Here is a 23,267-nt window from a genome sequence, read left to right as displayed (position 1 = left end):
ATTATGATGTTTTTATTTTTATACCCTAATCTTTTTAGAATAATAAGATACATTAGTCGTGATTCAAATATAATTTTTATAAAGTATCGATATACGATTGACGATGTATTTAAAAACTGTCGGGTATATCAAAAGTATTATATTTGTACATTATCATTTTTTATTGTGTTATCAAATCTTTGCTATATACAATCCTCTCAGAATTAAATTAATTAACGTAACATACTTTTAACTAGTTTTTAGTCCTTTGAATCCTTTTGCAAGTACAAATTTCTCTGAGGAATCATCTCTCGTTGCTGCAGGCCTCACAATCTTTATATTTTTGTAAAACTTTCCTACATCTTGCTCAAACTGGGTGGATTGTCCACCATCCCACAGCTTAGCCAAAAACGTAGCATTCACTTTTGAAATGTGAAGGGCAAATTTCAATGCTAAATAAGCTAGCCTAATGATATTATCATGATCCATGTGCTTTACTCCAGATGCGTTTGGAGCCATGTCAGACATTACAAGATCAACTTGCTTTCCATTCAATAAGTTCCTCAGTGTATCTTGAGCCAACTGTGTAGTAAAGTCCATATTCCCAACAACAGTTGCTCCGTCTATAGGATAAATAGGTAATCTGTCTATCGCAAAGACTATCCCCTTGGGTTTGTTCGATATACTTCCATCAGCATTGGTATGCTTAACAGCAACTTGAGTCCAGCTTCCTGGAGCAGCACCGCAGTCCACAACAACAAGTCCAGGAATTAAAATATTAAATCTATCATTGATTTCAAGAAGCTTGAACGCACTGCGGCAACGATATTTTTCTTGCTTCGCCAACTCCACGTAAGGATCCTTCAGTTGTCTCACTAACCATTTCTGTGAGCTTACAGACTTCCCCTTAAGGTTATTTGGTGTTTCACGTAGTGACGTCCGACACGTGTGTATACACCGGACTGTCATCAGACTCTTCCAAAAGTTACTCATTCTTTACTCAACCTAATGATAGGTATACCGGATGTAGGTTATGACGTCCTTTCAAACAATACACACACTTCTCTTTAACGTCATTAATTTATTATAAACTAACCGTTATCCGAGATCCGTACTTTATTAATAATCCTTTTTTCTACGTCATTAATACCTTATTTTAGCCAGAATCAATTATTGTAAACACACGAGATCCATGCTAATACAAAATGTTAACACTACGGTGCTGCAGGCTAGCGAGCAGATCACACAACTTATTAAACAATGATCAAGAAACTCAAAACTCCGCGCATCACGCAGCAGTATTTCTTGATCAGCTGATCAGCTGCTTCTTCTTGGCATGCGCGAAAATGGTGTCGTTATTCCGTAGTAGCAACCGGACGATATCGCGGTATTTGCCGGCGAAGATGTGATTGAATTCAACACGTAAACTATCCCGTGGCTGGACGAGGAACGACAAAGTGGTTTGCAATGAATTTAACCGCGGGAAATCCGCACGGGAATGGCTTGCTCTACGCCGGCTTCAATCAGGATCAAGGTAGGTTAAGAAATCCTGTTTGGTTTTGACAGTGCAATAATTTTATATTAAGACTTATTTTAAGATTCGTAAACGTATACGTTCAATTTATCCTCGCTGGATTAAACATTCGTTTGTTTGTGTAGCGTTAAATTAAAATTTCTCAGGCAAACTTTTATACTGCGACTGCGGCATATTGTAGTTGCAATAAAGTCAATTTCCAGCAAGAAACGAATGTTTTTTTAAAATTATAACCTCATCATTTTACTTTTCTTATTTAGCATATAGTGGATTACTTACTATAGAGTTTTATGTAATTTATGTTTTCTTCCTCATTGTGGATGCTCATTTTTATTTTGTTGCTTCTACGAATACTTGTTTTTCAATGTTAATACTTCTTCTCATTGTGTTTTCTTTCATATAAGCGTTTGCTCATATATTATATATATATATATATTCATATATTATATCTTCACCTTGTTTTTATAAGATGCTTATTGTAAATATTAGAGTTTTTCAGATTATATATTTTTTAATTGATACTCAATATGTGATTAAGGAACTGCGTATGCCATCTTGCACCGGAATAATGCCTGATACAAATTTTAATACGAATAATGAATTGTTTGGATTTCTCAATATAATCTCTGTAATATATATTTGAATGTAATCTCTGTAATATATTTTTGGTATAATTTTTTTTTCCATTCTGTACATTGTATCATGTTATCTCTCTGTGCACTTTCACCAATATATACTGATTAATGAATAAAAACAGACAGAAGACTTCATTAGTATTTTCAGAAAAGAAAATTACAAAACGTGTACATAACAAACAGATAACCATATCGGAATTACTTTATTGATATATTAACTCATACTTCTATAGGATGTTTCGCTTGTGGAATGGAAAATGGATACAGGGTATACAACTGCAACCCTCTCAAAGAGAAGGAACGACACGATTTTAGCGATGGGGGTCTGGGCTATGTCGAAATGCTCTTCAGATGTAATTATTTAGCTCTCGTTGGTGGTGGAGCTAAGCCTATGTATCCAACGAACAGAGGTAAATAGAGTGTAACTAATTGACAAAGCTTAAGAGGAGAATGAGGAAGCACTGGTCAATCATTTCAGTGATGATATGGGATGACCTCAAGAAGTCACCGGCTATAACATTGGAATTCAATGCTCCCGTGAAGGGAGTAAAGTTACGTCGTGATAGAATAGTCGTTATACTTGAAGGTGTTATTAAAGTTTACACCTTCACGCAAAATCCTCAGCAGTTACATGTTTTTGAGACGAATCCCAATCCACGAGGATTGTGTGTTTTATGTCCAAACAGTAACAATTCCTTACTAGCCTTTCCTGGCCGCAAGAATGGGCATGTACAAGGTAAGTTTATTTTTCACACAATTCAATAACTTGATACGATAACACAACTTTCTGATTACAGTGATAGATCTGGCAAACACAGAGAAACAGCCTCTCAATATAGAAGCACATGAAACTCCTCTCTCTTGTATAGCATTGAATCTTCAGGGTACGAGGTTAGCTACAGCCTCGGAGAAGGGTACCTTGATAAGGGTTTTTGACACTCAAACTGGAAATATGATAAACGAACTGAGAAGAGGGGCTAATCATGCGAATATATACTGGTAATTTATAAAAAATCTCAACAAACAGTAACCATCATCCTAAACCCACTGATTTCTAATAAATACTTCTTACAGTATAAACTTCAATCATGACTCAACATGGTTATGCGTGGCCAGTGACCACGGTACCGTTCACGTCTTTGCTGTGGAGGATCAGAAACTGAATCGTCAATCTAGCTTAGCGTCAGCCACTTTCCTGCCAAAGTACTTCAGCTCGAGTTGGAGCTTTTGCAAGTTTCAGGTGCCAGATGGTCCACAGTGTATGTGTGCATTTGGCACAGATAACAATAGTATTATAGGTCAGTCTAAAGTCATGTATAAAATAACTCTGATAAAACATCTCACAATTATTTATATAATAATAGATTTGATACTTCATTTTTTAACCTATTCATGTTTTTGTTTAATTCAGTGATATGTGCTGATGGTAGCTACTATAAATTTGTGTTCAACAACAAAGGCGAATGCACAAGGGATTTTTACGCCCAGTTTCTAGAGATGACCGACGACAAGATGTGACTTCAAGAGGTTCAAGATGAACCTAGCTAACTACGAAGTGTCGACCTTCTCACGGCGTTGCGGCGTCGTTTTCGTTCTGTCCGTCAATTACTCGAAAGAAGAGGCTGAACTCGCGAGGTACGCATATATCCTGAGATACAGAATCAGATTGACCTGGACTGACCTCACGAGTGGACCAAACGAAGGGGCTGTGTGAATTCCAAGTGGAGTCAAGTCCATAGAGCAAACACTGTTCTTTCTTTTTCATATGTATTCTCGCCCTGGACTGATTTAGTATGTAAAAAAACAAAAAAAAATGTGTTAACAAGAGTCTGCCTGTCTATATTAAACAAGTTAATAATATTACCAAACTCCTGGCTGCTGTTGGCTCAAGATCGTCTTATCCTGCTACAAATTTGCTTTATGCTTCATAACAATGAAAATCAACGCAATGTTTACTACATTGTCACACGAAACTTCTTTTGACAATGATAAATTTCTTGTGTGCAGTCCAAACTGGCACGACTCCAATTGTGATCATTATAAATTGTAAAGTAGTCACCCGCACAGGACTGTACATGATTATATCATGTAGGATGTTGTAGTGTCTTGAGCAATCCAAAGATACTCTGCTGGGTGTAATGATAATTGGACGAATTTAAAGAAAAAGTGATAATAGGCAAAATTACAAAATTAAGTATATAATCACGATCATATTCACGTCATGATCTAAACCAAATAAAACTTTCTAAAAAAAAAAAAAAGATTAATAAACATAAGCGAAATTCACACGATGACATTGGACAATCTTCAAAATAGCAAGTGCATAATTGTGACACGTAAACGTTAATAGGTTCTTTATAAGCTTTATTCTTAAGTTTCCATACATTTATTATACATATACACAAGAATTAAGTAATTATATTTAACAGTGGATATCGAGATATCGCCACGAGAAAAGGCTAGGATTGTAATTTCACGGGGATGCTCATTTCGTGATAAGGAAATAAAAAGAGGAAATTTACGCGAGGGAATGTCAATCGTTTTGTGCTCCTAATACGATTTTTAATTTATTACCATTACTATTATTATACGCAAGTCATTCAATGACCTTGTAGCTCTAATCGACTATATTGAGAGACTATTTTTAAATTCAGTCTTTCCCCGGGACAGCGACGTTAAGTAACTCGCAAGTATTTCCTTGAAATTCCAGCAATATTGTATAACACGACTGCCTGCAATTTTATTCTGTATTCTGTGGCCGTGTACCTTGAATGATAAAAATGTAATGTTTATGCAATTGTTTAAACGCTTGGCTGATTTTTAATTCAACTGCTCTATACGTGCTTTACGTGGTCATTGAAGCTGTAGAATTGTCTTTAATTATTTAGTTCCAGTGACTGTGAAACATGCATCCATTTTCCTTCTTTCGCTTCAACTCCTTTTTTTGCTTTTCAAGTAATTCTCCAAAATCTCATAGATATGCTACCAATGATTAACAACGAATATATAATATACGAGTGGCTCATCATTATATTATATACCTTGTTTCATATAATATGTTTTATAATATCACTTATAGAGCGTTAAAATACTCTTTTCCTCCTGGCGCGCTACTGATTGGCTCCATTGGCATTTATGTATATCCTCCATCCGATTAAAAATCTTTTTAGAAAAAACACCAAATAAAAACGATTATCCTTATTTCTTTTCTCGCAACCGGAAACTCTCTTCAGCGCGAACCTCTGTGTCGATCGGTTAAAAAATTTCTTTTGAAATTTCGAGGCCGCTCGTTTTATTATTTAGTATTTTCCATCTAGTCATGTCCCTGCATTTGCAGAAGAATTACCACGTGACGAGGCTATATGTATTCTGAAAAATATTTCTTTGCGACTTCACGATTCCTTCTTTTAAACCTCAAACGGCTGAGTACCGCTGGCGCGCAACTTTGAATTCTCAGGCAATGGAGTCGCTGGACGTTTTTTTGGGTCGTGAATCTCATGAGTCAGGCCCTTTTTTATCTCCAGACTCTTGTACGTACTGTAGACCACGAACCATAAGTATAGGCCCACCATGGTGCCGATGAATACCGTCACTCCTAATATGATTTTGAGGAGAACTATTTTCAGTATTAAAAAAAGATATTCCAGTGAATCAGCTCTCATCTTATATTCAACTTACGCTTTGGTGCACCGGCATTTCCGCCTATTAGTGCTATAAACGGACAATTTTCTTGGACCAAGAACAAGGATATGACACCAGCAACTAGTTCAGTCATCTTCACCATTATCCATGGTGCCATGAAGTGGCGATTATTCTAAAAATAAAATTTAACTTGTTACAGGATAAATAATTTCCTTTTTCTTTTATATTTACCATAGCTGCACCATACAGCAATAGAACCGTTGCTATGAAGTGTATAACAGTGACCACCAGGACGCAATACAACAAATAAAGTTCCTCTGAAAGAACAAAACTCCTGAGTGCTCGAAACATTTATTGCTATTGATTGTTTCTATTAAATTATATTAAGTAACCCGTGGCTTTATGGTGACCCATATCCATTCTCTTGGTGTTGAGATGCTTTGATGATATTTCCTCAAGAGCCTCACGCTCCAGAGCATCTTCAGTGTCAATGGCGACCATTTCCCTGGTCTCCATAGCATGTGCCAAAGCCAGTACCAGGACAGCCATGCAAAATCCTGATAGGAACTGTAAAGGAAAAAAATCAATAAAGATATTATCACTGTGTGGATTAATTAATTTTTTCATAGTCATTACGTACTATTTGAGATATGGCGATGACAATAGTCCCCTGCCTCAAACTGAAGTGGAACATGCAGTTTGATAATAACATCAACTTCATATTGACTTTTTTTTCTTTTTCTTTTCCAGATTATTTCAATAATTTTTCACTCTACTAATGAGTCAGGGCTGAACTCGTTTGATTAAACCCTTTCTCCTGGGTACTTATCCTGCAAAGGGATGAAATTAACAGGAAATTATTTTACTTTCTTTTGCTCAATATCCTCCCTTGTCATGATACAGACTCCACTGTACAATTTTTACTTTGACAATTGACAGTTTAAATTCAGGTACTTGGTTGATGGTGTATAACTGATATTGACAGCTTACCTGTGCCCGGGGGTGTATATCAGGTGTCACTGAAAATTCGTCCTGCCTGCAATGCTAATCAATAACTTTCACTGTCTCCCAACATCAAAACAAAACATTGGCGCTGAACGTCGACGACTTACGGAGCTGTAATTTATTTCTTTTAATTGTTATTCAATCAATCTAAAATCTTATCCACGTGGTGACCCACGTGAGTGTCACGAAAACCTTTAAGGTCTTAACGACGATTTTAACACCGAGTTACGCGCTGTCACGCAAATTATTCATTTCCTGACTCACGGCGATTCACGAGCCCCTGCCTAACGGCAGCCCGTCATGCGCATTAGAGTCGCAACCTAATACTGGTCGTTTCATATTGGACTTGCGCTCTTTTACAAATTTCCTGCGCAGCTTGTATTTGGTTCATTCGAAAGAGGTCTAACGTGATGAAATATTTTAAAAAATACAAAAATTGTATCATTCATCTTTCTATATTTTTTTTCCTTCTTTTTAATAATAAACAACATATACTATATATAAGGATAATGTATGTATAGATTTATTATTAGTAAATCTTAATGAATAAAATTTCGCATGACTTTCACTGGTTGAATATAATAATATGTTATCTAGGGAATCCAATTAAGTATAATATAATATGTATTTACATTTATTAAGTGAATATTAATTATCATATAATTGTTTACGGTTCTGTATACAATTAGGTAATACCTTTTATCGAATTTTCCAATCTAACTCAGAACGCAGTATTGAATTCTATTATCATACGAAGTTAGTTCGATCAGAGGTGACTCATCTTTCAAGTCGTCATAGAAACGAACTATAAATTCGATTCCGGCTAGAATTTGGCTGAAAGTTGATCGCCGATCCATTGAAAGTTGATAGGTCGTAGGTAGAAGGTCGAAGAAGAAATTTATAAATAATTTAGAATTTTTTAAGTAAACTCATCCAATCATGGAGCCAAGAACGCACAGAGTCGGCATTGGAGTTGGCGCTTTTCACAATCCACCCCGTGCTAAGTATAGCGAAGAGACACGAAATCTAATTAAAGGCAAGTATCTCTAGATAACCTAATATAAAAGTAAAATAAATTTTTTATTTTAATATATTTCATTAATTTCATAATAACAGTGCTGATGGAAGAGTCAAAATTGACTACGATGCAAAGAAAATCGGTTCAGGATGCCGTCGACAAAGGAGAGCCGTTACCAACGCCAAGTTCGAAAATACATTCGAAAAAAGAAAAATATACAGAATCTCAAGTAAATATTTAAACTGTACTATTACATAGATTCTATATTAATTTACAATATACTAATCTTCACTTTTAAAATGATCAGACGATGTTTCCGTCGGTATGGAAAAAACGCTCGCAAGATGCAATAATAAGCAGTGGCGCCTACGAGAGAGATCAGTACCACAGAACAGTGCCTTTACGTAAGTATAATTATTAATAATTAAAAAATTCGAATTTATATTTTTTAAACTATTCTGCATCAGTCAACAAGGAAAAAGAAAAAAGACATCTTGCCTGCATCATGGCATATGGCAAGGACATGCCACCCACTCCTCATGGACCAAAAATTCTTCACAAAGCACGCAAAGAGCTTCAATTACCGAACGACGTGGATCCACTTAAGGATCGTAAGTTAACATTAACATAAAATATTAAAAAAGCTCTTATAAATAATACAGGACTAGTGCCGCTGCTACCCATAAAATATATTACATTTTAGTCGTCCAAGGAATTCGCGAGAGGATGGAGTTCCTTGCAGAGATGGAATCCTTGGGCGAGGGTAAAAAGTATCGTCCGATAATACATCAAGAGATAGCCCAAAAGATACGACTGATAGAATCGATAGACAAAGAGAAATCATTGGAAATGAAGGAAATAGTAGGAAACTATAAATACGAACAAACAGAAGCTAAACTATTTCCATTAGGAGAATTGGCCATTGAATGAAATCTAATCAGTTGCGATATAACTCTATACAATAAAATCTTATTGGTATACAGTAATTTTATAACTGCTATACACGACGCTATTACCAGCTTAAATATTTTAACGTTATACAATTATGCGATGATTAATTAAATTTTTTTAAACTTAGACAAATTGACAGCATACACTAAGATACTTAGTTCCAAGCATATTTTTATCAGCTATTATAATTATCAAGTCCCTTCTAAATTATCTTTAACCTTATAATATTTCAATTTATTATTCTAGCCTTCTACTACCTGTATTACTATTATAGGTATATACTATGCAGTAGTTGATTACTAAACCGTAAGAGGTCCCCGGTTGGCGCGAGAAACAAGAATCGCGATGAAAGAACTGGTTTGCTGTCAGTTCTACGCCACACGGCAATGGCGTACGACGCTTGGTTATTAGACGCTCGTCGTGTACATCAGAAAGTAATAGTAGCGCGTATCACATAGTCAAAGAAAATAGTAAGTGCGGATATCTAATTCGAATGCCGGTTAGTCAGTTGACAAGAGTAACGTGACGATCTAAACGGTTACAAGAGTGAAAAAAAAAGGATTAATAAAATATTCATAATTTGGGATTTCGCGGGATCCTATAAAGGATCCCAGATGATCAGCGTGTGATCCAAAATGGCGTCGACCGATCTGTCGTCCGGTAAATAAATAAATAAAAATTAATTCTCGTCGTCCCAATCGTCGTTTATCCTATTGTCAACGATGATGAGGATTGACTCGCCTTTGGGATTTACAATGATTTTCTTTCTTTCTTTTCTATTCTATTCAACTATTGTTGTTTGGACTCTATCAGGATCTATACCGCCATTCTACAGAGAGGTGTACGAGAAGATTGCTTCGACTTCTGGTGGTAACGTGGAACGAGAAGTCTTTAAATCCCTTCTCGTGAAATCTCAGCTAAGCAGCTCTGTGCTCAGTCAGGTTCGTTTATAAAATGTAGTACCACTGTATTCTAGATATGTATAGTCTGTGCCGGAAAAAGTACAGTTTCATGCTACAGTCTCGTCTGACTTAAGCACGACTTTACCACAGTCTACGAGATACATAGAACTTGCCGTGTGAATATCTAGTAAGGTGCATCGAACTCTGACACCCATATCATTCTCATGGAACGACAGAATTATTTGAATAAATCATTAGAAATAGATAGAAAATATACTTTCAATATAAACTCGTACGAGTTTGTCTGACATTCGTAATTTCATTATTAGACCCAGATATCTTTTATGAGACGTTTTTGATACAAACTCTTATATAATGATGCAAACAATGAAGAAAACAAATCGTACACGTCATCAGGAAATTCCCTGAAGACCCAAATACCTGTAAACAGGTTTTTCATTGTCAGCATGTAAGACCTTAAGGCCATCTCTATATGAAATTGATAATTGCCTTACAGCTATTTTGATAAATATATAAACTACTCTAAATTAAATATTTATAATTGACATTAACATTTATTCGAATTCCGACTGAATGGACTCTGATTCATTGAATATTACATGGGACTGTATCAAGTAGAATTTATAGTTACTCTTTCCGGATACTTTGACACCCCTTATCATTTATTCGGCCTCTACACAGCAGATAGAGTGTGGACGCCCCCTAACAATATTACGCAAATCATGGGTATAGTGCTCGCATCTACATGCAGAGTCGGACTTTTAAATAACTCACAGTAATATTGGTGACTAAGGCCAGTGACAAAGCGCAGAAGGATTTTAAATGTTGAATTGATTTAACAAAAAATTATCTACTTACGCGAATCGCATCTTATGTGCTGTAATACAGTTAAGTAGTTATACATATATACAGTTATACATATAAGTTTCTAATCTACTGCTTACTACAAAATTGCGTTTACCATATCTCAGCATATCATTGACCTGTATAGTATATGATTGTAATGCATAAGACTTGTATAGTTAACAGCACAGTACGGTAGTCTGTATCAGATGCTAATTATCTTAGAGATTAAAAAAGAAGTGCATATCTTTAGCTTTACTTCTGCTTATCAGTTAGATTGTAATTTAGGCATCCAGGATAATAATGACGTGGAGAATATACATAATTATGTGTATACAAGGTAAAAGAAGTTTTCTAAAGAAGTTTAAACCATAAGCGTTGTTATAAGGAATGCCAGTGCCATGATTCATATTTTAAAACACCATGAATGTCGGGGAATTTTTTGAATCATCAGCTTACCGATAAAATCATTTTAACCATTAGAATCATTTCATAATAATAATGCTGAAATAAACTATTGTTTGGTAAAATTGAAGTGGAAAAAATTATACAGTATTATAAGTAATTCGTTTGAGCATACGCATATGATACAGACTAATTGAGTTATAAAATATCTGTGTGTGTGATGGCCAACGATTAAAGTATAAAAAATGTCGTTGCGTATACCCGTTTCATAAATTTCTATATTATGGTAAACCGTTCTAAACTAAACCGAACAATAGACACACCGGGAATCGTTTGCGTGTGTGGTCGCCGTCGCGACACAGAATCACGTACCAAGCGACCACTGTCACATGCGCAGGACATGCATTCTCGTGAGATACATGAACTCTGTATACACGTGTATCACTACAGTATTACAGTGTAGGAACTGTCGTATCTCTTCTCATCCCCACCAACCTCTTCTCTGTCACGGACGAGGCTAATTTAATTTAATAACATTTCATTTGTTTCTCGCCTTAAGGCCCAATCGTTCCTGCCACTTCCTGTTTAAACTACGACGTGGAATTTCGAATCAGCCGGAGATCAAAACCTTGAGACTCCTGGACCATCCTCTTATGCATCTAAAACATTAAGACGAATCTTTTACATTCTGCACGTTTCTTATTATGAGACAAGTCTACACGTACCTATACCCACCTTAATTCTTCGTTGACTTTGTGGTACCAGTTTCAAAGAACAGACATGATTCGAATCCTTGAGTTAAACAATTTCAAGGATAATCATGCCTGTAGCAAGTGTTAGTCTTTTTTACATTTTTTTTTCTTCTTATTCTTCTTGCATATACATTTCTCATGTACATATTTTCACTTCTCATGATTTTTAAATATTTACTGGTATCGATCCACTCCCGGAGAAAGCATACTTCGTGCTGCTTCTAGTAGAGAGTTTAGATGGAATCGTGCAATGGCTGATCGTGAGAGTAATCGCAGTGGGGTTTACCTGAAAAATTCATGGAATGTCGTTACTCTCATTCGCCGGCGTTAACCTTAAGCTGCATTCTCCCGCGTGCATACTCCTTATAGAAAACGTCTTGTAAGCCCTTCAAAGAAATAGTAAAATATACATATATTTATACATACCGGAGAGAATTTGTAATAAGAAGATAATAACAGGAGACGCGTATGCATGTCTGAATGGATATTAGTGATCCTTTGAATTTAAATGTATTAGAATACATTTTTTTTTTGTTGTGAAGATTCATTAAAGAACTCTCCATTACGAATCTGGTTCATGAATCTATGCTCATGATTGTTTTAGTTTTACTTAGATAATGACCTGTTTTATTGGTTCGATTGACTCTTATAATGATATCCATAGAGAAAATGATTTCTAATGATTTTAATCTTGTTTAATCCTAGAAGGGTAAGACAATTTTTTTACGTGTTGTTAAAATCATTAAAATTAGGTTCTCTGGTTTACATGCAACTTTCGTAACCGGTGACGCCACGTTACCGTTCTAATATTAATGAGTATCTTTAATGTCGAATACCATTTCTTCTTTTTTAAATTTACTTTTACAGATATGGGAACTCGTCGACAGCAAGATGGGTTATCTGACACGCAGCAGCCTTTACAAAGGATTGGCTCTGGTCGCGTTTGCACAGCAGGGAAAACAGCCGAGCGACAAACTCTTGGAGAATTCAGAATCTCGAGGTTTTCCATTTCTTGATATTTTAGCCAGTGAATTCATTTGCGTCGATTTAAGATTTTCTTATCAATTGATTTCAGACATTAGGCAAATTTACTGAGTCGCGATAGAGCTCAATACGTCTCTTATCGTACGGCTATTTAGATAACATTTGCTTTACTAAGCTCTTTTTTTGCAATTCGGTTCACTTGGTATCACTCACCAGCAACCGTTACTTTATTTTCCTTTTTGTCGTGACAGAGAATTCAAATAATAAAAGTTCACGTCGCATTTCATACTTTCTCTTCGCCAACTATAGACCACTGTACCAGTAGATTACCGCGAGTTTGTGAGTAAATTGTTTAGAAGGAAAATATACAAAAAAATAAATAAATATAAAAATCGTTCTTTCTATACTGATGTTTGCTGATTATTGAGTCTACCTTGAACTTATACATAGTCAGGAACTAACGGTAGAAAAAATGCTATAGATTATTATAGTCTGCTTTTAGATATAGAGTTACATAATAAAATGAAAAGCAGAGATAGAGCCAAGTGCGTAGAAACTTTGCATATATTTTTAATTATATAGATTTTTAAATTTATTTCTCGTTATTCGGACTACAGAATTACCCATACCAGTTTTGGGAGATTTAACGGAAGTGACGTTACTGGCGCAAAGAATGCACAAAGGGACAAACCCTACCAAGCTAAATATCAGTTATTCTGACATATGTGATTTGGACACCATAGAAGTCAATCAGGTACCGGAGAAGAAGGGTATCTTTCTAAAGCACGTGGAATATCAAATAACCAGCAAAGTACGTCCACCCTTGTTTTTTTAATGAACTAACAATTTCTAACCTTACTAATTTTTTAGCGGTTTAGCTCTATAGTCTACAGGCGCTACAATGACTTTGTATCGTTACACGAACTTTTATTGGCAAGATTCCCATATAGGCTTATACCGAAATTACCTCCCAAGAAAATCGTTGGAGGTAATTACTATAATTAACTAGAAACTTGAGAATTAAGAGTCCTTCTAAATGTATTAACCCCTTTAATATCCCACAGCAAATTCCCAATTCTTGGAGGAACGAAGAAGATCCCTCTTGCGTTTCTTGACTCTAATCGCTCGACATCCAGTCGTCAATAAGGATCCCATTGTACATTTCTTCTTCACGTACATCGGCGAGGAAACTCAGTACAAAATACGAGAAGTGTTTAGAAGAGTTCCTGACGAATTCGCCACTTCTGAACTCTCGTCCAGGGCAAAAGAGTTGGTACCTCAGGAAACGCTCACAGAATTCGCCAATAGCAGGGATCAAATAAGAACAATATTAATGGGTATATCAAGATTGAAAACCATCGCCGACTGTCTTGCTATTAGGTCGCATGGCTACGCTGTCGATATGGCTGAATTAGGTAATCAATTGAGCAATTTGGCAGCAGAGCCACATAGCACGAGTTCCTGGGTAACTGGTGGCTCCACGATATGGCAGGACATGAAGAAAGGCTTCCATGTTATATCTAAGTAATAATACTACATGAATATATGTATTTATATGATGTTATAAAAAATATAAAAAAAAAAAGAGTAATACCATTTTGACTCTTCAGGGAATTTGGTCTTCTCTCTACCAGAGCTCTGGAGCAAGCAGTGAGAGAGGAAACGATGATTTGCGAGAGACTAAATCTTCTCCTGGATATCCTGGTAGCACATAGAATCCTCTGCGAGAGACACGAACGTGGAGTCAGTGCAGATCATCAACGTGCTCTTTCGACAATGCTTTCCTTGAAGAAGAGACAGATGCAGGGAGTCATACGTGGGACTGATGTAAGTAAAATGTTGAACGTACCCAAATGAAGCATCCATCCTGAATATTCGGGATCAGTTATTTTACATATTTTCACTGTCTGCCTTACAATAGGCAGACACTGTGGAGCACTTGGAGAACAAAATGGTGGCACAGGAATCCGTCATAGCAAACGTCGAGCTCAGAAATTCATTCTCCTTGCACTGCTTGCATATGGAGACTCAGCTTGTTCATGCACATTTGGAAATACTTGCTACCGTATTGCAAAGTCTTGTGAATGTTCAGATACGCGGTCATTCCGAGGTAACTTTATTACCGTTAATAAACTTAAATACCTCTCTTAAAGTTAATTGAATTGATCCTCAATTAATCTTGCATAATCGTGAAGGATTATCATAAGGTAACACTTTCTGCCTTACTCATATTGATTATCACTGTACAAAATCAAAACGTCAATCTCAGTATCAATACTCATCCATTCAACCTTGTAATATTTATTACAGCTTGCCGAAGTATGGAAATTGATTGAACCAACCATCATGAAATGCTTACCAGAAAAATCAGCAAGTGGATCAAACAGAATATCATAAATACATCATAACGTATGTGTATGAATGACACGTGTGATATTTACGGAACTGATCAATTTATCAGCGAAAATGCTTTGTTCTTATTTAAAAGAGCTTGAAATATGAAATAAGGTGTTAATTTAGAAATGACATAAATGAAGAGCAACACAAAGGAGGAAAGTAATGGACGAACGTAAACTGTCGTCAATTGACGATTGAACGTACTGAGGGTTTAAAATGGTATATATTCATATATACAGTGATATATCATGATAGCATAATAGTAGGTAATTATGTGGCTGCATAAGAGACATCTAAATGATCGCAGAAGTGCAATAGACATGTTATGTATAATGAAGTGCGTTAAGTAGATGAAGAATATAAATTAGGCTCGCAGAAAAACATACTAGTGAGCCATTTTGATAAAAATTGTTATACCCTAAGACAATTTATATATGAAACTCAATGCCGCGGACAATTCAGTGTATGTACAGTTTGACGAGTTCATGGACATTCCTTGTTATGTACTTAATATATATTTTATGAGCCACACTGTAATGCTCTCATAACATATTCAGTAGACATGATACATGTAATATAAATATTAAGTCCGTTTTGCGGAGACGACTTGATTATGTATATGTATATATATGTAATTTTTCTGAAGGAGCATTTAATGCTGTATGCAACAATGAAAATTATAATTAATACATTGATCCACGAACAGTATAAATCTCTGTAAGTGTTACGTATGAATGATATTTAATTGGCCTATATATTTTATTATTCAAAGTGGAACCGTAATCTCTTTTGAGACGAATTGATCAAAGAATATAGGCATACAAATATATATGTTATAAATTTGTAACTGTAAATACTCATTTTTGCAGCAAAAGAAATAATAAGTCAGTATGTATAATTGAGATACGGAGAAGCTGTTGTTTCAGCAAGGACAGATTGTAACAGTAATGTATTTTAAGTATGCATACCATATTTTTTTAAATATCATTATTTTTGTATATTCTATATGGTATTTAAGTTATTAGATTTGGAATATTATGTGTTTGTTGGAATTCTGCAAAATACATAAGATTTTGCATATATAATAACTATTTACACATTGGTACGTCATATGAAACAGTAATGTAGTAGTTATGTGTGCTAGTAAAACTGTATGTAATTATATAATTTTTATACATTACTGTTACAAATTGTCTTAGCTAGGAGGTTCAATGATCTTTATCCTTTTGGTTTTTTCCCTAGGACACAAGTGTCCCACGCCGAGAGTGTATTTGGATATCGCTCTTACACCTGTTTGTTTTGAATGTAGACGCTGATTGTCAATGATAACAATCAAATATAACATCATTATTAAAATGTCATGGATTATAATTCGTTTACCTTAATCGCAATGAGGACAATGAAGAAGGGCCCATTAGGTTCTTGAATACAGGAGTCTGTTGCATCAACATGTTGTTGGAATTATTACTTCATTCACACAAAATAATCCCTCACAAGAATCCTTTCACTTTGTCATAAATAATACGTAATGTTGTGTTAATTCACAACATTTGCGTACCACTTAATTGCTGCACGTAATAATATGGCCGACTCAACAATGACACTCGCAATTTTACTTTCAGGAACGCTATAGTGAAAAATACGAGATTAATCAGATTGTTTCTCGGTTAAAATGTCGTTGGAAATACTTATTTGTATGTCTACAAAAATACATATTTAATAACTTTCATTAAATGATATAAAAATGGGTTAAAAAATTAGAAAGTCCCAGCGAGGTATTTCAGCGCGAAAACTGAACCGAAATAATGGCGCTATAATAAATACGCATTTGAATCGTCTGAGCTCTAGTCAAATTAGCTTTTGTTTTAAACTACGACTCTTCGTTAAATATAGAAACAAGACTTATCATCGATAAAAATTCTAGGATAAACTTTAATTATTATTTGACACTCGATTATTCAGCATTGAACACAGTTATATAACAAAATAATATTTCTTCTAGTAATGAAATGTAGCACCAGTGTTAGTACAGTAGTAATCTTTCTTATTAATAATTTAACATAATAATGTTATAAATCAAACGCAACATTGTTTTATATTATACAAAATTGTTGCTAAAACGATAGAAAAACGTATCACGATACATTTCGTTTGCTTTGATATCAAAGTATACTCAAAGTTTGTAATTCCTTCTTTCAGCTACCGGTTACCATGAGAATAGCAAAAGATGGCAGCATGTACAAAGGTCCACAAGATTTCCAGGGTTCAGTGCGAGGCAGTGCGAGGACAACCTCTGGTGGTAGGGGAACGTCGTCGGTGTTTCACGCTGCCAATCCGTATTCTGTATTCGGTGATCGTGGAGAGTAAACGAGCAAGCGAGTGATCCGTGGTACGTCGTAATGGCCGCAACCTGACTCTAACGTGATCGGTGTATTCACTACTGCTAGGAAGGTGCGCGAAGAGGGTGTTGAGTGGGTGCGAGGCCGAGTCGTATACAAAGTCATGAGTGACGATAGAAGTGAAGAGGACCCCATTATGGACCTCTGGTACAGCAACTGGGAGCAGCAGTGCGTTGAGGCGATCGAGGCCGAGCCCGATTACGAGAACCAGCTACACAGTGAGAAGGAGCTATACTCTCAACAGATCTGGACAGGGTTTCAGACGACGGCATCGGCCATTGCACAGCTTTACAAAGGCGAGGAATCACTTAATATTCGTCCCCTTATCGCCTGTCTCGAGACGATCTCCGCAGCGCAGTTCTCCTCGTTGCCATTTTGCGTGCCATCCATTTTGTCAGCGATCCCGTGGCTTCCGATGCCTTGCAAAAGGACCTACTATATTGATCTGTAACGGTTGCCTTCTTTCTTTTTACAGATCGTTCGCAGGGTGCGTCCCTTTGGTTACCTTTTCAGACTGCCGCAGGAACCGTCACCTCCTTGTACAAAGGTGCGTCTCTTCACCTACGTATTTACCTTGTTTACTTATTTCTCTACATTCTTTATCATCGGTCTTATTACCTTGTCATTTTTCTTCCTTCTCGTTCATTCTTGTTTGTCACTCTGAACAATAATCTGTTTTACGTGGGATCCTCGTAGAGTATTTTCTTTGTTCTTTAGATACTTCTGTCTTCCACTTTTATTTGCCCTGCTCATATTTTCTTTTATGCTTTATCTTTTTGTGACGTGCGCGTGTCTAACAGCTGGACTTCGACGCTGATCAGCTGTTCTTTCTAGATTTTATCCTGCTCATCCTCTAGAATGTTTGTTAAAACACTTTCTTTTAACTAAAAACTAAACCAGCTGTCATTTGTTATTGATGAGATAACATTGTTGTGCTTGGTTTAATGACCAGATGATCGTGACCATGAGTTCATGTGTATATTAATTTATTGTTGGGATATTATTTTTAATTTTATTTCAGTATTTAGAACTTTTATGTGAATTGTAATTATGCGTGTGATGTAATATGCATTGTTGTTTGTCTCCGATGTTTATTATGATGAAAGAAACTTTGATCAGCTTATATTATTTTTTATCTCATTCAATGGTTTATTTTGAGAGATGCACTAGTTCATATGACATTTTTATTAAAATTGTTATATTGAAACTTAATTCTATTATTGTTTGCAAATCTTCAGACTTTTCCTTTGATTTAAAACAGTATAACCATTTTCTTTAAATATTATACAAAATTAATTATTTGAGATACAATTTTATGCAATATTTTTTATATTCTTCATACAGATTCTGTGGATGGCATGCGGCGTTGCAGTGAATTAGGGGTAGAAATGGGAAGACAGAAACGTAGTAAAGAAATAATGAACTGGGCCAGGAAAAAGAGGCGTATGATTCGCAGAGAAGACCTCCTGGCATATCTTGCTGGAAAACCACCACCACCAAGACCTCACTCTCACAGGTTACTATAACAAAATTCCTTAACTAATTTTCCAACCACGTGCACTTTATATATCATATCATAGTCACAATATCGTTAGACTAAACTTACAAACATGGTAATTCAATACGTAGTCACAGTATCCCTGAACTAAACTTACAAATATGCTAACACAACTGCAGAAATTTCAAGCTACCTTAGAAAGGCTCGCGGAAGGGTCTGAATAAGGAAATCTCAGGTAGGCAGGTGTTTAAACTCAAAATTTTGTACCATTGTCAAATTTCAAGTCCGATAGCCGTCAGTGAAAGATTCCATAGAAATATTTTGAGTCTGATTAAACCCAATTATTAGACTGTTATATCAATTCCACAGAACAAGCATAACGTGCTGTATCTATACGTCCCGCAAAAACAATACAAAAGTCTATATCAACATGAAACTTCGAAAGCTAATATTACATATGTGTTGGCAGGAGTTCTCCCAAACCTCGTATGATGGTTTGTGGTTCGCCACCGTCACAAAGTCCTACAGCAAGTATGGTTGTCACGCCGACGCCGACGCCGGGTGGTGAAACAGATCCGGAATTACACACATTTAGAGAGGCGATCGCGCTTTCTGGTAAGTTCATGAAACAATATCCTCTTCAGTAGGATCTTTAGTTATCTCAGCTACGTCAAACTTAATCACCACGACTTGCTAGTTTAAACTCGTACATCACCTAACCACATGTAGTTGTTGAAAGACGGATCCATTCGGGATTCGTCGCTTTGATTTTCTCAGCACTCGGATTGGTGCATCAACCTCGACTGGTCTTTCAGGGTCACCAATGTCACGGCGTACAGGAAGACAAGCCGAACTCTCGGCCTTCATAAGCAGCGAGTTTGCTCGGCATCATAAACGACCTGCATCTCACGACGTGGACATGGGTTCTCCCACGCACAAACGTTCGCGTTTCATGTAACGGCGCGCGTCGTGTCAACACTAGCCTCACTCTCCCCTTGCCCCCCCTGTATCTTATTAATTAATTGATTAATTAATTACTAATTGTTCAGCCCTCCGAAGTGGTCCCGGCTGGGTAAAATTATTTCGTACCCTTTCGGCACCAGCCCTGTTCTGCCTCTTATCACCGACGTCTACGAAATTTACAAGTTGAGCCATGAACCGACATAATCACTTTTTCTATTAGCCGTTGCTCCTTCTTTGACTTTACTATCGAATCAATGCATCCTTGATTCAATCATAAAAATTGACAGTTGGTACGGATACTAATTACGGTGGACACCTTACTCTGCTCGACTGACTTATACACGGTATCTTTTTAATATTGTTTATTGACACTCTTAAAGGCTGCTCTATTCGTCATGCCTTTGGGCGGTGGCATATTGTTGTTCGTAAATACGAAATTGTATACGAGACTTTATTATACCATTAATTTGACAGAATTAGAGGAAACGTTCCTGGTTTGTAATACTTTGGCACGATATACTTCGCTCGTCAAAGTGGAGTCTCCGACGTACGCAAGGATCTGCTGCGTAAATACGATTGGCTGACGATTTACAATTAACTTGGAAACTACCTGGGGACAATTCGTAGAAAGTTTGTGAATAGACCAGATCCTCGGAAGTGTCGCTTTAACCTATCGGGGTAAGATGTTTTTACAAGGACTTGATTGAAACTTTCTTTTTCCTTTTCCTCTTAGTGTATCCAAAGTCGGTCGTCTGGATTACGTAGTGCCAACGAGAGGGCGGGTAAAGCGATATTCATACGAAATTCCATATCTATCAACGTGGGTTATTGTCGTCAATAATAACACATCAGTCAAGCGATAGTGGAAAGGAAAATCGTCTTACTAATTTTATTGTCTCGTTTTTGTAATCGCGTCACTTTATATTGATTGCGTCATTAATGGTACGCCCTGGCAAAAAAAAACTTGTTCAAACGATTTTGTTTGTCCTTTTTAGGAAGGATATTTGCAATGGTGAAAAATGCCATTTTTTTTCTTTCTTAATATCGTCCAATCCATTATTATCCAGTTTATTTTCATCGACAACGACTCTCGTCAAGTTCTTCACGTGATACTGCTACTACAGCCAATCCTGGACGAACGCATCTACGTCATCCCGATCAATTAGTCCTATTGAATGAATGGAAAAAGTCTAACCGCATAATTACGTAAAAGATGCACTACTTTCCGTATCCATCTTCGAAGACCCAAAACCGAGAACCTTATTTGATCACGTAGCTAACACGCAGGCCAGGGAACCAGCGACAGTCTCGTGAAATGGACAGTCGTTAAGTAAACTCTTGACCCTACCTAGATTTTAAGTTAACGAGCCACGATTACCTTAAACTAAAAAGAAAAAAAAAAGAAAAGCACCCAACAGGGACGAGAGAACGAAAACTAATGCACGTTAGACGAATATGGTTGAAGACAAAAAAAAAGGAAAAAAAAAAGTCCTGCTAAAGCATAGTCTTTAGTGTTTATTTTTTATCATGGTTATTTTTGCTGCTCAAAGTTTTCCTTCTCTCTCTCTGTCTCCCCCCTCCTCTCTCGCTCCCCCTCTCTTTCTCTCTCCTTCGCCGAGAAGAATACCGAAAAACTGTGACCGATAATCACATCGCATTAATATTATACTAACTTATTTTTGTTGGTGCATAGGCTTAGGTGAGACGTGGCACACAGTGCATCCTAGATGCATCTCGTTAAATGCGTGAGGCGAAGTGGCTCGCGGCATCCCGACAGGCTTCGCACCGAGTAGCTGGTCGACGTCATCTTTTTTTTTGATCGGCTCCCGTCCCTCTCTTTTTTTTGACACTTGCTATGCAGTCAGACTGTATAAATCAAGACTATATCCGAAGGAGTGGACATCCGATTGGCTATCGGCATTGCAGGGGCTGTCGGGATATCCGCGAGCGGGACGAAGAAAAAAGAAAAAGCCTTGGCAATTATATTTATGAATCTTGTGAAGAGTCCGTTAAGTTTTTTTTTTTTTTTTTTTTTTTTGAAATGACGTACCCTGGGTACGTTTGTCTAAGGCGCCTCGTGCCGGGTTACTTGTAATTACGCATTAATGTATCATGTTCTCTTTTCTTTTTATTTTATTTTTTTATTTTTAATCACTATCTCGTACTCTACCTTACTTTGCAAAGACGCTGTGCGTCGCTCGCTCGTATTTCTTGTAATTTCATTCTCTTTTCTTTTTCCACACCATTTTCTAATCACTTTCTGTCTCTGTTTGTTCTGCAGTCGATCGACGGGCTCGAGACGACGGTCGCAAATTTCTTGTTTTATCATTGCGAGAATGTTAAAAAAAAAGACAATAGGCATGGACAGTCATTGTTCTTTCTGTTTACGACCCACTGTACTTTCCAGTTTGATTCCGACAATCTGCGATGTCCTCTTGGAGCTCGTCGAATATAACTGCTGACCGGAAGTCTCTGAAAAATGTCTTTCTCGTTCGTTCCTCCTCGCTTTCCTTTTCCATTGGTATTTTGTTATTTCGTTCGACGCCCTCTCCCCACCTCTCGTATCTATGGCTGTCTACTTTACCACTCTCACCTCTCCGCTCCCCTTTACTTTCCACGTTACTAATTTATCCCTGACAAAATTTTCTGCGCACTGTTCCGGAAACGAGCAAGAGTTGTTATTCTGTTGTAAATATAGCTTATATTGAATACGATTACGATAACGATAATATTAGGGTTAACTTGAATATTGATATCAATATTAACATAGACTACTATCCGATAGCTTTAATCATTACTATTTATCGAACGATCGGCAATTAATAATAAATTTCCAAGGATTATCTTCACGCTTGACTACAACTTTCCCGGCCAATTTGGATTCGAGTGACGATCCCGCCCATTTTCTTGCTGTCAATCAGGATCACATTTTTTATTCCATCTGTGATTGCGCGCACGACACAAGAATTTCCCGACGGAAAGATCAGTTTGATGGAAAAAAAGAAACTAGTAAACTAAAACGCGTGGACATCTAAACAAAAGCTAAAAGAATGACGAGTGTCTTCGTGCCATTTGAGTGTCGCTAGTTAAAGAGAAAAAAAAGGAGATCAAGTTACCTTGTTGTTTTTTTTGTTTCTGTTTAAATTTGTTAACGGAAAATGTATCTATCGGCGAACATCATTGGTTATGTTTCCGCTGGAGTGAAGGGGATACGTGTGTTTTGTATATCTGTATATTAATAAATTATAGGTTATACATTCGATGTATTTAGACTGTCGTTTGACTCCGGTGGCAGCATGGCCGTTTGACGCGTAAAGTATAAATAAAAATATTGCACAA

The 23,267-nt window shown here is 36.5% G+C and overlaps 6 protein-coding genes across 18 annotated transcripts; 4 read left to right on the top strand and 2 right to left on the bottom strand.

Annotated features, from left to right (window-relative positions):
- Positions 1-146: 146 nt before the first annotated feature.
- LOC107273939 (rRNA methyltransferase 2, mitochondrial) lies at positions 147-1,222 on the bottom strand. The gene is made up of 2 exons (XM_015752607.2): positions 1,076-1,222; positions 147-984 (listed from the first exon to the last, which is right to left on the bottom strand). Exon 2 carries the CDS (start codon positions 970-972, stop codon positions 229-231), a length of 744 nt encoding a protein of 247 aa, XP_015608093.1. The 5' UTR covers positions 973-984; positions 1,076-1,222; the 3' UTR covers positions 147-228.
- Positions 1,223-1,303: 81 nt separating this feature from the next.
- Positions 1,304-4,669, top strand: LOC107273938 (WD repeat domain phosphoinositide-interacting protein 3). The gene is made up of 6 exons (XM_015752606.2): positions 1,304-1,513; positions 2,382-2,558; positions 2,627-2,884; positions 2,946-3,147; positions 3,223-3,446; positions 3,560-4,669. The coding sequence occupies exons 1-6, from the start codon at positions 1,447-1,449 to the stop codon at positions 3,664-3,666; spliced, it is 1,035 nt and encodes a 344-aa protein (XP_015608092.1). The 5' UTR covers positions 1,304-1,446; the 3' UTR covers positions 3,667-4,669.
- On the bottom strand, positions 4,496-7,111 carry LOC107273942. Of its 3 annotated transcripts, none has more exons than XM_015752610.1 (6): positions 6,781-7,111; positions 6,431-6,620; positions 6,183-6,357; positions 6,022-6,107; positions 5,827-5,962; positions 4,496-5,764 (listed from the first exon to the last, which is right to left on the bottom strand). In XM_015752610.1, the coding sequence occupies exons 2-6, from the start codon at positions 6,509-6,511 to the stop codon at positions 5,556-5,558; spliced, it is 687 nt and encodes a 228-aa protein (XP_015608096.1). In that variant the 5' UTR covers positions 6,512-6,620; positions 6,781-7,111; the 3' UTR covers positions 4,496-5,555. The 3 variants fall into 3 exon arrangements, with proteins under 3 accessions (XP_015608096.1, XP_015608097.1, XP_024947039.1); XM_015752611.2 differs by having other exon boundaries at positions 4,496-5,743; positions 6,781-7,110; XM_025091271.1 differs by lacking the exon at positions 6,431-6,620 and having other exon boundaries at positions 6,781-7,085.
- Positions 7,112-7,444: 333 nt separating this feature from the next.
- Positions 7,445-8,920, top strand: LOC107273941 (UPF0193 protein EVG1 homolog). The gene is made up of 5 exons (XM_015752608.2): positions 7,445-7,831; positions 7,912-8,042; positions 8,121-8,217; positions 8,281-8,424; positions 8,517-8,920. The coding sequence occupies exons 1-5, from the start codon at positions 7,735-7,737 to the stop codon at positions 8,741-8,743; spliced, it is 696 nt and encodes a 231-aa protein (XP_015608094.1). The 5' UTR covers positions 7,445-7,734; the 3' UTR covers positions 8,744-8,920.
- Positions 8,921-9,134: 214 nt separating this feature from the next.
- LOC107273937 (sorting nexin-8) lies at positions 9,135-16,424 on the top strand. Of its 5 annotated transcripts, none has more exons than XM_015752604.2 (9): positions 9,135-9,424; positions 9,578-9,705; positions 12,555-12,687; positions 13,289-13,482; positions 13,542-13,659; positions 13,736-14,195; positions 14,282-14,498; positions 14,593-14,878; positions 14,982-16,424. In XM_015752604.2, the coding sequence occupies exons 1-8, from the start codon at positions 9,400-9,402 to the stop codon at positions 14,830-14,832; spliced, it is 1,515 nt and encodes a 504-aa protein (XP_015608090.1). In that variant the 5' UTR covers positions 9,135-9,399; the 3' UTR covers positions 14,833-14,878; positions 14,982-16,424. The 5 variants fall into 5 exon arrangements, with proteins under 5 accessions (XP_015608090.1, XP_015608089.1, XP_015608091.1 ...); XM_015752603.2 differs by having other exon boundaries at positions 9,136-9,424; positions 14,593-14,781; positions 14,982-15,981; XM_015752605.2 differs by lacking the exon at positions 14,593-14,878 and having other exon boundaries at positions 9,136-9,424; positions 14,982-15,981.
- Positions 16,425-17,326: 902 nt separating this feature from the next.
- LOC107273935 (UPF0472 protein C16orf72 homolog) lies at positions 17,327-22,777 on the top strand. 7 transcript variants are annotated; one of them, XR_001539376.2, is made up of 6 exons: positions 17,571-17,763; positions 17,943-18,014; positions 18,812-18,983; positions 19,435-19,580; positions 19,781-20,272; positions 20,403-21,404. XR_001539376.2 is itself a non-coding variant. In XM_025091266.1 (5 exons), the coding sequence occupies exons 1-5, from the start codon at positions 17,571-17,573 to the stop codon at positions 19,832-19,834; spliced, it is 723 nt and encodes a 240-aa protein (XP_024947034.1). In that variant the 5' UTR covers positions 17,327-17,570; the 3' UTR covers positions 19,835-21,404. The 7 variants fall into 7 exon arrangements, 6 of the variants coding, with proteins under 6 accessions (XP_024947034.1, XP_024947036.1, XP_024947035.1 ...); XM_025091266.1 differs by having other exon boundaries at positions 17,327-17,763; positions 19,695-21,404; XM_025091268.1 differs by having other exon boundaries at positions 17,329-17,763; positions 19,743-21,404.
- Positions 22,778-23,267: the final 490 nt, after the last annotated feature.

This window comes from Cephus cinctus, unplaced genomic scaffold (assembly GCF_000341935.2).
Source record: "Cephus cinctus unplaced genomic scaffold, Ccin1 Ccin1_scaffold1891, whole genome shotgun sequence".
Taxonomy (NCBI): Eukaryota; Metazoa; Arthropoda; class Insecta; order Hymenoptera; family Cephidae; genus Cephus; species Cephus cinctus.
The sequence above is the reverse complement of the archived record's forward strand: the minus strand, read 5'-3'. Positions and strand labels throughout refer to the sequence as shown.

Excerpts from the sequence above, each read along its gene's own strand:
- LOC107273938 (XM_015752606.2), top strand. The coding sequence starts at position 1,447 with ATGAATTTAACCGCGGGAAATCCGCACGGGAATGGCTTGCTCTACGCC. Across the intron at positions 3,148-3,222 it reads AATCATGCGAATATATACTG|TATAAACTTCAATCATGACT; the intron begins GTAATTTATAAA and ends TACTTCTTACAG. Across the intron at positions 3,447-3,559 it reads AGATAACAATAGTATTATAG|TGATATGTGCTGATGGTAGC; the intron begins GTCAGTCTAAAG and ends TGTTTAATTCAG.
- LOC107273935 (XM_015752596.2), top strand. The coding sequence starts at position 17,571 with ATGAGTGACGATAGAAGTGAAGAGGACCCCATTATGGACCTCTGGTAC. Across the intron at positions 18,015-18,811 it reads CGTCACCTCCTTGTACAAAG|ATTCTGTGGATGGCATGCGG; the intron begins GTGCGTCTCTTC and ends TTCTTCATACAG. Across the intron at positions 18,984-19,434 it reads CCAAGACCTCACTCTCACAG|GAGTTCTCCCAAACCTCGTA; the intron begins GTTACTATAACA and ends ATGTGTTGGCAG.
- LOC107273939 (XM_015752607.2), bottom strand. The coding sequence starts at position 972 with ATGAGTAACTTTTGGAAGAGTCTGATGACAGTCCGGTGTATACACACG.
- LOC107273937 (XM_015752603.2), top strand. The coding sequence starts at position 9,400 with ATGGCGTCGACCGATCTGTCGTCCG. Across the intron at positions 13,483-13,541 it reads AATATCAAATAACCAGCAAA|CGGTTTAGCTCTATAGTCTA; the intron begins GTACGTCCACCC and ends CTAATTTTTTAG. Across the intron at positions 14,499-14,592 it reads GAGTCATACGTGGGACTGAT|GCAGACACTGTGGAGCACTT; the intron begins GTAAGTAAAATG and ends GCCTTACAATAG.
- LOC107273942 (XM_015752610.1), bottom strand. The coding sequence starts at position 6,511 with ATGAAGTTGATGTTATTATCAAACTGCATGTTCCACTTCAGTTTGAGG. Across the intron at positions 6,108-6,182 it reads GGGTCACCATAAAGCCACGG|AGGAACTTTATTTGTTGTAT; the intron begins GTTACTTAATAT and ends TTGTTCTTTCAG. Across the intron at positions 5,765-5,826 it reads AAATGCCGGTGCACCAAAGC|TTCTCCTCAAAATCATATTA; the intron begins GTAAGTTGAATA and ends TACTGAAAATAG.
- LOC107273941 (XM_015752608.2), top strand. The coding sequence starts at position 7,735 with ATGGAGCCAAGAACGCACAGAGTCGGCATTGGAGTTGGCGCTTTTCAC. Across the intron at positions 8,043-8,120 it reads AAAAATATACAGAATCTCAA|ACGATGTTTCCGTCGGTATG; the intron begins GTAAATATTTAA and ends TAAAATGATCAG. Across the intron at positions 8,218-8,280 it reads CCACAGAACAGTGCCTTTAC|TCAACAAGGAAAAAGAAAAA; the intron begins GTAAGTATAATT and ends ATTCTGCATCAG.